The sequence below is a fragment of the Nicotiana tabacum genome, chromosome 15 (assembly GCF_000715075.1).
Source record: "Nicotiana tabacum cultivar K326 chromosome 15, ASM71507v2, whole genome shotgun sequence".
Lineage (NCBI taxonomy): Eukaryota > Viridiplantae > Streptophyta > Magnoliopsida > Solanales > Solanaceae > Nicotiana > Nicotiana tabacum.
In genome coordinates this window covers 90,466,465-90,481,545 of record NC_134094.1, presented here as the reverse complement: position 1 = coordinate 90,481,545, position 15,081 = coordinate 90,466,465, and the positions used below count along the sequence as shown (strand labels likewise).

General features: G+C 39.3%; 2 protein-coding genes across 2 annotated transcripts; both read right to left on the bottom strand.

The window, feature by feature from the left end:
- Positions 1–7,046: 7,046 nt before the first annotated feature.
- On the bottom strand, positions 7,047–10,767 carry LOC142169723 (uncharacterized). Its single transcript, XM_075231625.1, has 7 exons — positions 9,760–10,767; positions 9,314–9,675; positions 8,923–9,193; positions 8,835–8,863; positions 8,307–8,642; positions 7,837–7,896; positions 7,047–7,689 (listed from the first exon to the last, which is right to left on the bottom strand). The coding sequence occupies exons 1-7, from the start codon at positions 10,765–10,767 to the stop codon at positions 7,047–7,049; spliced, it is 2,709 nt and encodes a 902-aa protein (XP_075087726.1).
- Positions 10,768–12,520: 1,753 nt separating this feature from the next.
- On the bottom strand, positions 12,521–14,297 carry LOC107819119 (uncharacterized). The gene is made up of 2 exons (XM_075231842.1): positions 13,271–14,297; positions 12,521–13,121 (listed from the first exon to the last, which is right to left on the bottom strand). The coding sequence occupies exons 1-2, from the start codon at positions 14,222–14,224 to the stop codon at positions 13,110–13,112; spliced, it is 966 nt and encodes a 321-aa protein (XP_075087943.1). The 5' UTR covers positions 14,225–14,297; the 3' UTR covers positions 12,521–13,109.
- Positions 14,298–15,081: the final 784 nt, after the last annotated feature.

Genomic DNA, 15,081 nt, shown 5'->3' with positions numbered 1-15,081 from the left:
CCTGTGCGCATGTTTTATGCAAATATTTTTGTGAATGATAAAGAGAAACCATGGTATTAGGAACTCGCATTATCCTTGATTCTTATCAATATGAAAAAATCATTGCCACAAAGTTTGTTGGATACAACTTCTTTGTGCAATGTTCCTGGCCAGATAATTTTGAAGTATCGTTTGATGAGGCCAAAAGTGTTCTGTCTGAAACCCCCCTGATATAGGTCCTAAGAACTTGAAGTTTGAACATCGTGTTCTAGCCCACATTATCGCAACCACTTTGCTACCCCGTACTAGTTCACTCAGTACTTTGTCTCTCAGTCATCCTGTATTGTTTGGTAAATGTTAAAACTATAAACTGGTTTGTCTAGATATGCCAATACATGCTTGAAAGTATTAGGGACATTTCCTCTTTTGCGAGCAGCCTGCCTTATGGTCTACTAGTTTCTCGCATCCTGAAAGTCATGAAAGTGGATCTATCTATCTATGTTCCAAAGATTATCTCCAGCAGCTATGACAAAACTTCCTTTGCCATGATGTTGTATACTTTAATTGAGGGAACCTGGCTTAAAAAGGATAAAGCATCAGAAGTCATCCCTACTCAGAGCAGTAGAGGAATACAATCTGAAGCCATCAAATCCTCTTCTTCAGATCAACTGATGCTGATGCAGCACAACATTGCAGATATCAAAGATTTACTAACCTCTATGCAGGAACAGGTGGACAAGATCAAAGAAGTAACCAAGGAAACCGCGGCAGACGTGGCCAAACTTAGGATCACTCTTCAAGCCACAAGGAGACAAGGAATCAGGGTCATGCAGGATGTTTCTGAGAAGCTAACCAAAGTCACCAAAGACATTGATGCCTCTTATGAAAGCTTCTGAACTAAAGTGATCAACATCCTGAAATATTTCCTTGGGAGGCATTGAATGTTTAGGAATGCGTAAGACAAACTTTTTGCTTTGTGTGATAGTTTAAGACTATTTTCTTTTGGCTGTGTTTGGTATGAGCATTAGTCGACTATGCTCACTATAACTGCTTAGTTGTACAAATTTTATGCCTGCTTAACTAGTACTATTACCTTAGCTAGTGCTATTACAACAAAGTAATTTGTTTCCCCTCTTTTTGATTGATGTCAAATGGGGAGAAAGAAAGAGTTGTTGCAGGTGTGTTACAGGTGAATTACAACTACAAGGTTACAAGTCTGTTACAAAAGAGTTGTTGATTAAAATCAACAACCAGCTTAAAGACAGGGGGAGCACACTTGAAAAGACAAGTGCAGATACAAATTCAAATCAAATCAAAATCAGCTTAAAGACATGGGGAACACACTTAAAAAGAATAGGAAAGTATCCATAAATTAGTCAAACTCTTTTTAGGTTATTGTCATCATCAAAAAAGGAGAGATTTTTAAGTGTAGAATTTTAATAATGATCAAGTATCCGTTAAGTGTAGAATTTTAATAATGATCAAATATCCATAAAAAAGTCTTGACTAATGTTATATTAATATATTCAGGTAAAGCAAGCATTTCCAAATAGGAATAAAGATCCACTCCATGTTTATGTATCTTGAACCATTGCCTTATATGTAACTCACATGCAAATACAAACAACAGATTCTGTATGAAGGAAGATTTAAAATAGAAAGGAAACAAAATGTGATGGGAGACAACTTGAAGTGCTGTTCCTCTACCCAATAAAGCATGGAGCATGTAAAACACTCCCTGAATAAAATTAATCCAGCCCATCAACTGCTCCCTTCTTCGACAAAGCATGGGAAATGGAAGCAACTCCCCAGATCTTGGCTTGGAGCACTCCCTGGATTATTAAATCCAGCCCATCCTTCTTGAAGGAATCAAAGAAATGGGTCATGAATCAAGTATCGTAAAAATGTGGTGTGCATCAATCAAAACAATGGACAAAAACTCTCAAATATGGTCTATAAGAAGACTGGCGTATTCAAGGATTACTACGCAACTATGCAAACTGAGTCTAAACCTTTCTAGTTCTTAGTACAAACACAGTATTCTTGAGTCTACAAGTGTCATAAAAGATATGAAGAGATAGAACTCAAAAAGAGAGTTGTGTCAACATTACAAAAGCTAGTATCACTTAATGTTGTTGATGGTGAGCGAACCAAACCATCATCATTGTAACCTATTATTAAAGATATAAGAAGTCCCTTACGACCCAAGGGAAACTGGATGTAAGTACCTCACCGGTACTGAACCAGTATAAAAATTACTGTGTCTTGTTATCTTTTAGTTTGCTTGGTTTACTTCTCTTTAACTGTTCACTGTGCAAAATCTAGTCGACTAAACTCATATTTAGTCAACTAAGTTTTAATCGACCACAATTCACCCCCCTCTTGTAATTTCACGTAGTTCAATATTTTGATCGCACTTCATGAAAATTCTAATACTATTATAGATTAGAGAATGATATATTGACACAAATTAACTTTTTGATCAGAATTTGAATATGAATCTCAGAACTTTTTAATAAAATTTCATATTGTTGCAGTTACTTTATAGCTATGGGGAGTTGACTGGTACTGTCAGCAAGGGAACCGATGTCGATTTGTTCCCTCTGTTGTTTCTTGGACTCTGAATGTTGGAGCATGTCTCATACTTGAGTCTTGTTGATTTTTGAGCACTCAGAGGACGTGGAACAGGTTCCCCATCTACTTCTTAACATTAAGTTTGTCAGATCATCAAAATATAGCAGGACACATAACTTATTAATTTTTCCATTTTTGATGATGACAAACTTGTAATTGAAATTCCCCCTGAGCATGTGCGTGTTCCCCTTCTTGTTCCCCCTTAATTAATAAATTCCCCCTGAGCCTGTGCTTGTTCCCCCTCAATTACTTTCAGCATGTGCTTGTTCCCCTTCAGGCACAAGCAATAAGCAAAAAGAAGTCTAGCCTGGTTAACTCATGCCACATGTGTGCACACAATCATGGCTAAAAACAGAGTAGAAGAACAAGATATGCACAACAAAAGGACGAGAAATTCATTAATTTTGGAAATAAACAGGGAGCAGTTCCATTGTTACACAATCACCACAAATAAAAACAACAAAAAGGTACCAGTCATCAAACATAACAAAACACAGTAAATAGAAACAACTTGAACTTGAACTTGACACTAGGAAGGGAATGAATCTAAGGAGCACTGGAAGGGGGAGGCAGAGAGGAAGAGGCAAGAGTTCTAAGGAGGATATCCATTCGAGCATTTGTAGACCCTTGCTCATTAAGCAACCTCTCCTTCAGGTCCTCGATCTGTTTCTTGAGATCATTATTTTCTTTGGTCAGGAGATCAACCTCTGTACTTTGTGAGCTACTGGAACCAGATGCCTCCTGGGCCTGACTGAGCTGACCCTCAAGGATAACATTCCTTGCCTTCAACTTCCTTATCTCTTCATTAGCGATATTCTGAGCTTCAATCAGTTGGGAGATAGTAGAGTTGCTGCCAACTCCTCTTTTCTTATCGATGCACTCACTCTTCCAAGGTAGTTTTGGATAAACTCTGCTTGCGAGTATCCATGGTGGCCTTTCCCAGGGGAACTTTGAAGAACTCAAAAAATTTGGTGAGAAGAAACCTATAGGGCAGCCCATGATTACCAACCTTGAAATCTGCTACCTTTTTTTCATATGCTCAATCATAATTCCCGGCAGATTTATAGTGGAGTATGCATCCAGTGCTTCCATGAGGAACAATTCTGCTTGTGATGTAATAGAATGTCTTTCTGCACAATGGAGCAACACCTTGTTCACCATTTCGAATAGCAGCTAGTACACTGGAAGGAGGGACTTCTTGTGCAACCGTTCCCCCTGTTGGACTGTATCATCCTTCAGAATGACATTTCAGAAGTTTGAAGAGCAAGTCCCTTCAATGGAGGATATACCATCAGTAGGCACTCCCAAGATGGTTCCCAACACAGCTTCATCCAACACAAAATCAACCCCATTCACCTTCATGCAGATGTTGTCATCCTCGACTGTGAAAAAATCAGCATAAAAGCTGCGCACTTCGGCCTCATATACTTTAGGACTCTCATTTTGTGAACAAAGGTGTCCACTGTTGAAAGTCACAGATATCAACCAGTTGACGCATTCCTGACATGTCAAGAATATCAGGGGCAAATGTTCTTCCCCACAACACTTTCTGATTACTCAGATTTTCTCTTCCTTCATTCTTGGCCACCCTCACCTTGGTCCTTTTTGAGGAACCAGGTTCCTCATTGGCACCATCCTTCTATTTTACTGATTTTCTCACACTTTTAGCTTTCTTTATAGGTTTCTCAGACACATATTTCTCAGACACGTTCTTACCAGACCCCTCTGCCACTTTTTCTCCAGACTCACCCACTTCAACATTACTAACTTCCATCACTTTCACATATGACTCTTTCCAAAATTTTGAACCTCATCCACCTCGTCATCAATGTACACAACAAGAGCTGTAGGCACCACCTCTTCATGTACTAACTTTCTACCCTTCACCAACCTTCTACTCTTCTTTTCTTTCTTACTTTTCTTCAGAGCTGACTCAAGAGCCTCCTTCTGTTGCAGCATAGTAGTAGGTCTTTTAGGAGTGGATGTTTTGGAAGTTGCCATGCTACTCCTAGTACTAATAAAGCTTGCAAGATCCATATTATCATAGTCTTCTTCACTACCGTCATTCTCCTCCTCAGATAGAGATCTCATCTCGGGAGCGACAATGGCCAATGACTCAACATAGAAATGAGGATAGGGATCGGGATCATTATTGACATGGGGTTCTTTTGATGAACATGGGTTTCATTCCAAGTAGGAGCAGAGGGCTCCTCTTGGGTGAAGAGATCAGGTCCCTCGAGTGGTTCCTAGTAGTACTTTCAGGTGCCAAATTTTCAATAGGCACCATTTCCCTATCCTCTTCTTGTAGACTATCACCTTCTCCCTGAGTCCCATTGGTTTTAGACACACCTTCATAGAAACCATCCACGCACCCCTCAGCAGCTATTGACAACATATTTTCTATGGCCTTTTGTTCTTCTAACCCCAAAGGAAACTCAGAAGGTATAGAAGAAATATTACCTGTAAGATATGCAACATTCAAATCGAGACTTGGGGTAGTCATTGTGTTAACTACACTTTGTTGTGCATCAAAACTCTCTTCTAAACGCAGACTGGAAACTTCCTGATTTTCTTCTCCCTCTACTGTTTCTCCCTCAGCCATTTTTTTCGGCAAGGCAGAGGGAGAGATCATAGCCACAAACCTCTTGGGATTCAAAGTTTTGCGACTCCAATGAGAACCAGAACTTGATTGGGGTGGAGAAGAGGCAGTGAGTATTTGGGAATCTTGCTTAGGGTTTGGACTGGGTGGCGTAAGGTGCTTAGACTCTGTCACTGGTGCATCAAGAGATGAAGATATAGTGGGGACGACACTGGGGACATTTGAGGCTTCGAGATTTTGAGACATTATAGAGTGTAATGAGAGTTTGTGAAAGAAGAGTGTTTGGTTGTTGAGAGAAAAAGGGAAATTTTGGCTTTTGATGTGAATAGTTGTGAGAGTGACAGAGTTTGGGTTTATTAAAAGGGAGTGAGGGACCAGTTGGGAACGAGTATTGATTTTCTAGGTAGACGGGTCGTTTTGTAATGGGTAGGACGCTTGGGTTCCAAAGAAAAGAAGCTTGATAATTAAATGAAATGGCACCCTTTTTAGCTGTTTAAAAAGTTATGCATGAGAGTTCAAAAGGAACTACTAACCTGTGTCACAGGAACCAGGTTCCCTAACAGATTTTGGAAATGTAATCCTCATCTTTTTGCGAAAATGCAATACATTAACTCCTTGTTTGCTTTGTAATCGTCATGCGTGTCTACCTGTAATGGTATAGAAATGAGTTAGACCTTGCCAGAAAACACTTTTTAGTAATTTCACCTGTACATTTCTTTCATAGCCAATCATCGAGGGACCAGGTCCTTAACTTAATTTTATCAACCCTAGTGCAAGATGATTCTTTTCAAAGTGCTCTCTGCTCAGTGCTTTGGTGAATATGTCTGCAATTTGATTTTCTGTGCTGCAGAACTTCATGCAAATAATCCCCTTTTTAACATTGTCTCTGATAAAATGATGTCGCACATAAATGTGCTTTGTTCTCTTATGCTGAACTGGGTTCTTTTCCATGTTGAGAGCACTGGTGTTGTCACATAGTAATGACACACAATCAGAAAACACACCAAAATCTTCTAGTTGCTGCTTGATCCACAACAGTTGAGCACAACAAGAGGCAACCGTCACATATTCAGCTTCTGCAGTTGAAAGAGCCACTGGATTTTATTTTCTTATACCCCATGAAATTAGACACGAACCTAGAAAGTTTGCCATGCCAGAAGTGCTTTTCCTGCCCACCAGGTAACTAGCATAATCAGTATTAGCATACCCGATCAAGCCAAAGTTGTCTACTAAGGGGTAGTAGAGAACCAGGTCTTCAGTTCCCTTTAAATATCTTAGGATTCTCTTGGCAGCCTTCAGATGCGATTCCTTTGGATTTGATTGAAACCTGAAACATATCCCCACACTAAAAATGATATGTGGTTTGCTTGATATGAGATACAAGAGTGACCCAATGATACCTTTGTACATGGTCTCGTTCACAGGGGAACCAGGTTTATCCATGTCCAGTCGAGTGGCAGTGGCAATAGGAGTGTCAATGACTTTTGAGCTTTCCATTTCAAATCTCTTCAGAAGCTCTTTGATCACATTCGAAGCCAGGAGGTTGCTTGACGAAGATTTCTTCTTTTAGAAAGCTATTCAGGAATGCACCTTTGACATCCATTTGGAACAATTTGAATTCCATATGAGATGCAAATGCAATAAGGATTCTGATGGCCTCCATTCGAGCAACTGGGGCAAAAGTTTCATCATAGTCAATCCCTTATTTTTGATTGTACCCTTGAACTACCAGCCTTGCCTTGTTCCTTGTTATATTCCCAAACTCATCAAGCTTGTTTCTGAATACCCACCTGGTTCCTATAACAGTTCTGTCAGCAGGTCGAGGAACGAGGTGTCATACAATGTTCCTCTCAAATTGATGGAGTTTATCTTGCATGGCAGTAATCCAATCAATATCTTTCAATGCTTTCTTGATATTTTTAGGCTCAACTTGAGAGAGAAGAGCTGAGAAGGCAAGTGATTTTCTCGACTTCGATCTAGTTTGAATCCCTGAGTCGAGAGGAGTGATCACATTTTGAAGAGGGTGTGAGATTTTGTGCTTCCAGTTAGACACCCGAATCTCATTGTGAGAGAGTCCAGGTACTTCTGAATGTGACCCATGGTTGATGTGAGTCCCACTTCTCAGCTTAGCATCGAGGGTTCCTTTCACAACATCAACAACTCTGTTCTTAGCTTCAGTTATTGTGATCGAGGAACCAGGTTCCTCTGCATCCGCTGGAGAGACCGCTGCATCATCATCATTTGATTCCTTGACGTAGCTCATCATGTTAGCCTTTCCATTTGCCATATCAATGACTTCACCAGGGACTATTGACTGCTCTTCGACTTGATCAATCTTATTATATGAATCTTTCCCATGTAGATGGTGTGATTCATCAAATATCACATGTATGCTTTCCTCAACACATTGCGTTCTTTTGTTGTAGACTTTGTATGCTTTGCTTTGTGATGAATAGCCCAGAAAGATACCTTTATCACTTTTGGCATCAAATTTTCCAAGAGCTTACTTTCCATTATTGAGGACAAAAAATTTGCAGCCAAATGTTCTCAAATGTGTTAGCTTGGGTTTCCGTCCATTCAACAGTTCATACGGAGTCTTGTTCAGGAGAGGCCTGATCATGCACCTGTTCACCAAATAACATACAGTGTTAACTGCTTCTGCCCAGAAGTTTTTAGCAGTGCCACTGTCAATCAGCATTGTCCTTGTCATGTCTTCAAGAGTCCTATTTTTCCTCTCCACAACACCGTTTTGTTGAGGTGTTCTTGGAGTTGAGAAATTATGACTTATGCCATTTTCAACACAGAGTTTGTCGAATTTGGCATTATCAAACTCTATGCTGTGATCAGATCTTATGCACGCAACATTGTGGCTCACCTTCATTTGGATCTTCTTTACAAAAGCAACAAACACTGGAAAAGTTTCATCCTTGGTTTTGAGGAACAATGTCCAGGTGAATCTAGAATAGTCATCCACTATAACGAAAATATACTTCTTTCCTCCTTTACTTGACACCCTCATAGGTCCACACAGATCCATATGGAGGAGATCGAGTGGCCTTGAGGTGCTAACATCCTTTTGGGCTTGAAAGAAGACCTGACTTGCTTTCCTTTTACACATTCATCACACACCTTGTGGTTTTTGAAACTTGACATCGGCATGCCATGAACCAGGTCCTTACTGACCAGTTTGTTCAGCAACGTAAGGCTTGCATGACGCAATCTTCTGTGCCATAGTTCATCATCATCATCAACAACACTCAGGCAAGTGAGATCCCCATTTTGCAGGGATTCAAAATCAGCAACATAAATGTTCTTGTATTTTTTTGCCACCAGGACCACTTCACCAGTCACAAGGTTTGTAATTGTGCAGACTTTTGACATAAATTTCACGTTGTTTCCTTTGTCGTAGATTTGGGAAACACTCAGTAGGCTATATTTCAAGCCGTTCACATAGTACACATTTTCAATTGAGTGGGTGAGTGACTTCCCAATTCTTCCTACTCCCAGAATGTATCCCCCTTTTCCATTACCAAAGGACACACTCCTTTCTTACAGGGCTTTGAGTGAAAGGAAATCATTGATGCTTCCAGTCATGTGCTTAGAACAACCACTATCCATGTACCATTTTTGGCTGCTTCCTTTCACTGCTCCCTGCACAAGAAAATCAAGGATTAGACTTAGGAAACCAAATAAGTTTGAGTCCCTTGTACTGAGAAAAAGGTCGAATTAAGCTTCTTTTTGTCCAGACAGGCAGTATACGTTTTTAACGAAGGGACCAGGTTCTTAGCAGTAGTTTCCTTTTCAACAAACACTTTGTTTTTCTGTTGGGACTGAATTGTAGCCTTACCGTTTTCTTTAAAGTGACCAGCGTTGCCACAATGAGTGCAAAGCCAGTTATCAGGGACAGTAACATACTTGCTATGTGGATTGTAAGGAGTTTTTTCCCTTTGGAACCCGACGCCCTGCCTATTCCCACTATTACTTGTATATATGACAACAATTATATTAGAGGACCAGGTCCACTTTAGAGATTTTTCGAGGTCATTTTTAACTCTGCCTAGATCTTCTTAAAGCTGTCTGTTTCTTTCAAGTTCAACACACAGACTAGATTTCACAGATTGTAGTTCATTTTCAAGCTTAATGTATGCCTCACTTGTAACTTCCTTCTCCTTTTGGACAGTCCTAGAACTGTTTCCCTTTTTTAATTCCTCTATTGTTTCTTTTAGGTCCATGATGACTACTAACAAGTCATATCTCTCATTCTCTATGTTTTTAGCCTTTTTAATCAGAACACTTTTTTCTTTCACTAGATTCTCGATGGTTTCTTTTAGGTCGGCCACTACAACTACCAAATCATCTCTCTCATTTTCTACCTCTCCTAACTCTCTAATTAAGGCATTTTTATCGTTTATAAGATTGTGATAAGCGTCAATTAAAATATTTCCCAAGGATATGAGCTTTTTCTGTGAGTAAGACTTCAGATTTCTCTGAACGTCTAGAAAGTTTACCTCATCATCATCATTATTTTTATCATCGTCAGATTTTGCCATCAGGGCAGAGATGGAATCATAATCAGCTGCTTCACTTTCGACTGCTATCATGGAGGTGTCAGCTTGTGTATCATCTTCTCCGAATTCGCTGGAAGAGTCTCCCCATGCAGCAAGAGCTTGTTTCACAACATTGTCGGCAGCTTCTTTTCTTTTAAATCTTTTATCAGGAACCGAGTTCCTCTTGGTTGTTTTGTCTATGTTGTGCTTGTACTGGTCTTGCTTGAGGAGGGGATAATCCTTGATGAAATGTCCTGGCTTCCCGCACTTATGACATAAGTCATATCCCCTTGGCTTGCTAGAGCTGCCCTTCTTAGGAATATCTCTATTTTTGCGGACCATCTTCTGAAATCTCTTTGTCAAGTAAGCCATATCAACATCCTCATCACTTGATTCATTGTTGTCTGTCTTGAGGACCAAGTTCTTCTCCCTTTTGGGCTCTCTTCTCTCATGATCCTTTTTTTTCTTCATTTCATAAGTTTTCAAATTACCAATGAGTTCATCAATTGTTAGCTTTTGTAGATCCTTTGCCTCCGTGATAGCATTTACTTTGCTTTCCCAGGAAACAAGTAATACGCTGAGTATTTTCCTGACAAGTTTATTCCTTGGAATGATTTCTCCCAGGGAATGGAGCTCATTGATGATAGAGGTGAAGCGAGTGTGCATGTCCTGAATGGACTCATCGTCCTTCATCCTGAAGAGTTCATACTCAGTGGTTAGCATATCAATCTTCGACTGCTTGATTTGAGTTGTCCCTTTGTGTGCTGTTTGGAAAGCTTCCCAGATCTCCTTGGCAGATTGACAAGCCGAAATCCTATTGTATTCATCTGGCCTAATGCCAAAGACATGGATTTTCTTTGCTCGAAAGTTCTTCTCTATAGCCTTGCGGTCGGCATCGCTGTATTCCTTCCTACACTTGGGAACTGTCACTGCTGGTTCCTTAATGGTTTTCATAAGAACGAAAGGACCGTCGCAGATAACATCCCAGAGCTCTGAATCTTCAGCCATGATAAAATCATGCATCTTTGTCTTCCACCATCCATAGTATTGGCCATTGAATCTTGGTGGTCTGTAGGTGGATTAACCTTCTTCGAAGTTTAGTGAAGAAGCCATGAGGATCCTTTCTAGGTGTTAGCCTGATAGAAAGAACCTGCTCTAATACCAATTGATAGAAACTAAGGGTTCACCAAACTTATATAGAGAACCAGGTTCTCTATTAGTTCCCACAAGACACACTCACACAACTGTAAGTAAATAACACAGCAGAGTTTTACGTGGAAAACTCCGAGCTCACGGGATTAAAAATCACGATCTACCCTTGTAGGATTTCAACTTCACTGCTGAACAAACTTCAGATTATAAACTATTATAACCTAGGAATTAACCTCTTAATCCCTCACTAACTTGTAATAACTCTATTACAAGCCCTTTTGTAATAAATCTATTACAAGCCCCTTTGTAATAACTCTATTACAAAGCTTACAATTTGACTAACTCTAACCAAGACACAAACACATGGTTTATGATTTTACAAAAGTTTCATACACAATGTTTCTAACTAAGCTAAGTAGAAATTACAAGTAAATTACTTTGACAAAGATGCTACACAACTAAGGATATATGATAACTAAAAACAAGAAATTGGTCCTTCATTATGTTGCTCTTTGTTCTTGACGCCTTGAATGTCACTTGCAGGTTGGCAATACACTTGAGAGAGAGCTTGATGGATTCTGAGTGTGCAAGTGTATTGTTTTTGCTTTGCTTCAATGTTAATATTACATAAGTGACATCACTTGAATGATGCAAGCATGTTTGGTACAAAGGCATTCCCCATAAAGTGACTGCTCCACTGTTTGTACTGTTGCGTGTGTGCAGAGAAACAATAACAGTCATTTTACAACTGTGAGGAGTTGACTAGTACTGTCAGCAAAGGAACTGATGTCAATGTGTTCTCTCTGTTATTTTTTGGACTCTGAATGTTGGAGCATATCCCACACTTGAGACTTGTTATTCTTTGAGCACTCATACGATGTGGAATAGGTTCCCCATCTTGTTCTTAACATTAAGTTTGTCAGATCATCAAAACATAGGAGGACACATAACTTATCAATTTTTTTTTACAATATTAGATTATATTACCTGCAATATTAGATTATTATTTTTAACTAAAATGATTTGATATCCTAGAAAATAAAGTAAATCATCTGCTATAACAATTTAAATTACAGCGTTAGTGTAAACATCTTAGCTGTTAGTTCGTATAACTGCTGTTAGTTCGTATAACTTGAACCCCATATATTGAATGCCTCCTTTTAGGCTGAACCTTGCTTGCACTTAACTAGAAACAGGCTAACGTAACGTTATAATGTATTCATGGCAGGAAAATCCCAGGACCAAGCTATGAGCGACTACATTACCAAGATGAAACAACTCCTTCCCCGGATCCCGCGCGAACGCAGGATGCTTTGTGTACCGGACTGCCCTTTTTATAGTAAGCTTAGATACTTTCTCTTCTTGCATGGTATGTTTATACTTCCCTAAGGGTGCAAATTAAGGGAAGTTGCTTTCAAGTTACGTATCGAGTAACTAGTATCTATATAAGTAATATGTAGCTGCTGAACATGCGTTTACATTCGCCCAGAATGTGACAATTAGTTTTATGAACATGTTATCATAAATTGACTTGCTGCTTATCAACAAATCCATTCCATGAGTTTTCATCAAGTAAAAACTCATATACCATTTCCTTAGTCTAGTATTGTTGGAATAAGAACAATGATGAATTATATATGAAAAAGTACAATTAGTTTCAAACATGTCAACCACACTGTCTGATTAGTGCGTCCTAACAAATCCATTCGACGAGCATTCATCAAGTAAGCTCATCCAAATTTTCCTTATTCAACTAAACACAATCAAACTGCAATCAATGAAGATAGAAGAGAAGAAAAATTACATAATGATAGTCACAGTCACAGTCAGTCTATTTACAAGTCTGAATGGCTGTGAAGATGGTCTGAATTATAGTCATTGCAAGCGTGAAAATAACAGCAAGGAACACAAAAATATTCCAGGGACCACTAAAATATTTTTGCTTGAATTCAGCTAGAAAAACTCTTAGAGGGAGCCTTTTACTTGCTAAGTATGCTGAGATGTGTCGTTTGACATGCTTAAAAGCTTGAGGATTGTTCATAGCAACATGTGCTGTTATATCTCTGAAGAGGTCAACCACTGCTTGATCGTCGCCAATGGAGTAGCTGATGATGCCCCTGCCTCGCAGCTCCTTAACATCTTCCTCTCGATTAATCAACTTACCCATGAAATTCAAGTAAGTTGAGATCCCTGAAGGATTATCTTGTGTGCTGCACGAATATTCGTAAGCAACTAAGTTTAACAACAAGGCCTTGGTCCACTCGTGGATAGTTAGTTGAGGAAGGACCAACTTCCCTGATAACGCATATGATTTAAAATAAATGTCTGATGGGGAAAAATAAGTAAGACGACCACCAACCTTTCCACACCTGCAGCGAATGCCCGCTTTCTTCAACTCTGTCACTGATAAATTTGGGTAATTATAAACAAGATCATCTTCTTCTTCTTCTTCTTCAAGTTTTGTAGGGCCAGCTCCAATTGCTTCGATCGATAGGTCTCTGAAAAGTTGAAGAAGATGCTTGTGAGAGACTTGGGGGAATCGTTCTGATTCCTGGCGCGGCAGCGGCATATTGTTCACGATGTAATCATCAAAATGATCAATATCAATTAATGTATCATCAGTTGAAGAAACACCGGATACTGTTGTTATCATCCGATTAAAGAGGAACGACATGATAATAACCATCAAAGAGAAATCATTTCCACGCATAAAAGATGTACAAAATATCTGGAGAAGCTCAAAAGGTAATTGATTCTCCAACAGTAAAAGGTCACGACGCACCAAATCTCTATCATGGTTCTTCATATTCATATCCACCCACCTACTCCCTCCAAGCTCGGAGGATAAGAATTCAAGAATAAAGCAGGCATCGATAAACATTATTACAAACCAGTCAGGGTCATTATAAACAGAATGAACAGAGTGAGAGTAACAATTCCGAGCTTTGAGCAACACTGTTTCAAAAGCTGCCGTATCCGCTTCTCGTATTCGTTCTGCATACTTCTGCGCTAGTGACCGTTTGAACTTCTCCATGGCTTGAAGATGGTCTTTCCCATGGTGCATTGGACCAATGGAAACCACAAGGGGCTCGTAGTGCTTGGCATCTTCCGAACTATTCGGAGCTACGCTTTGTATTTTCTGCTTCTCATCAAGTCTACCAGCAACATTAGGGCCTATATAATGATCATGATCATGATCATGAAGGAGAAAATGTAACCAGCCACCTATGTTGGCTGCTGAACTACTGCTATTGCCTTGATCAGATGGAGGACCTGACATTATTTTCAATGCAACCATAAAATCAGCATACATATACACAATGTAAACGTAGTAGTACAATATATATTTTCTGCAAAACCTATCTTAGGAATAGTACATAAGTTTTCTTTCATATCAAGTCTGGTATTTTAAGGATCATGGACACCATTCTTGCTTTAATTAAGAAGTGCCTTTATTCTCAACTTAACACGCAAGCAAATGCAGATTCTAGCTAGTCTTCGGTGACCATCAATATCATTTTTAAGTGCTTAACATCTTGTTTGAATAGTACGTACTATTTAACGTAATAATGAATTTTGTAAATCCATGTATGTTTAACAAACTTAAGAACGTAATCAGAAATTTTGGGCAGAACAAATCAACTATTAGAACCAACGGTTAATAATCCAAAGGCAGAACTTCAAGATTTTAAAATGATTCAGATATCATTACACACGCGTGAAGGCGTGTCACTTTTTTTTAGCCAATAAAAAAAATAGAATGTCGGGAACTCAATGGTTGTGCCATATTCTCCCTTTCGAAAAACAGGACATTTGATAAGATTTGAGCCTACATGACGATTAATTTGTCAAAAGAGCAAGAAGTTTGCGCTGGTGCAAAGTCTAAAGTCTAGTTGCTACATTCAAAGTCCAACTCAGAAAGGAACTCTACTGCTGAAGAATGACCTGTATACGGTCAAAACCAAGTTTGCCATTCGTATGATTAATCAAGATTGGAGCATGATGGACCGAGATTCGTCATTATAATATTAAGTTGTGACGTGAAGTTGGGTTGTCGAGTTCGAGACCCAGAGACCGATCAATACCGAGATCAAGTCAATATCGAGCTCGAGACCCAGAGACCGATCAATATCGAGCTCGAGTCAATATCGAGCTCCAGACCCAGTGACC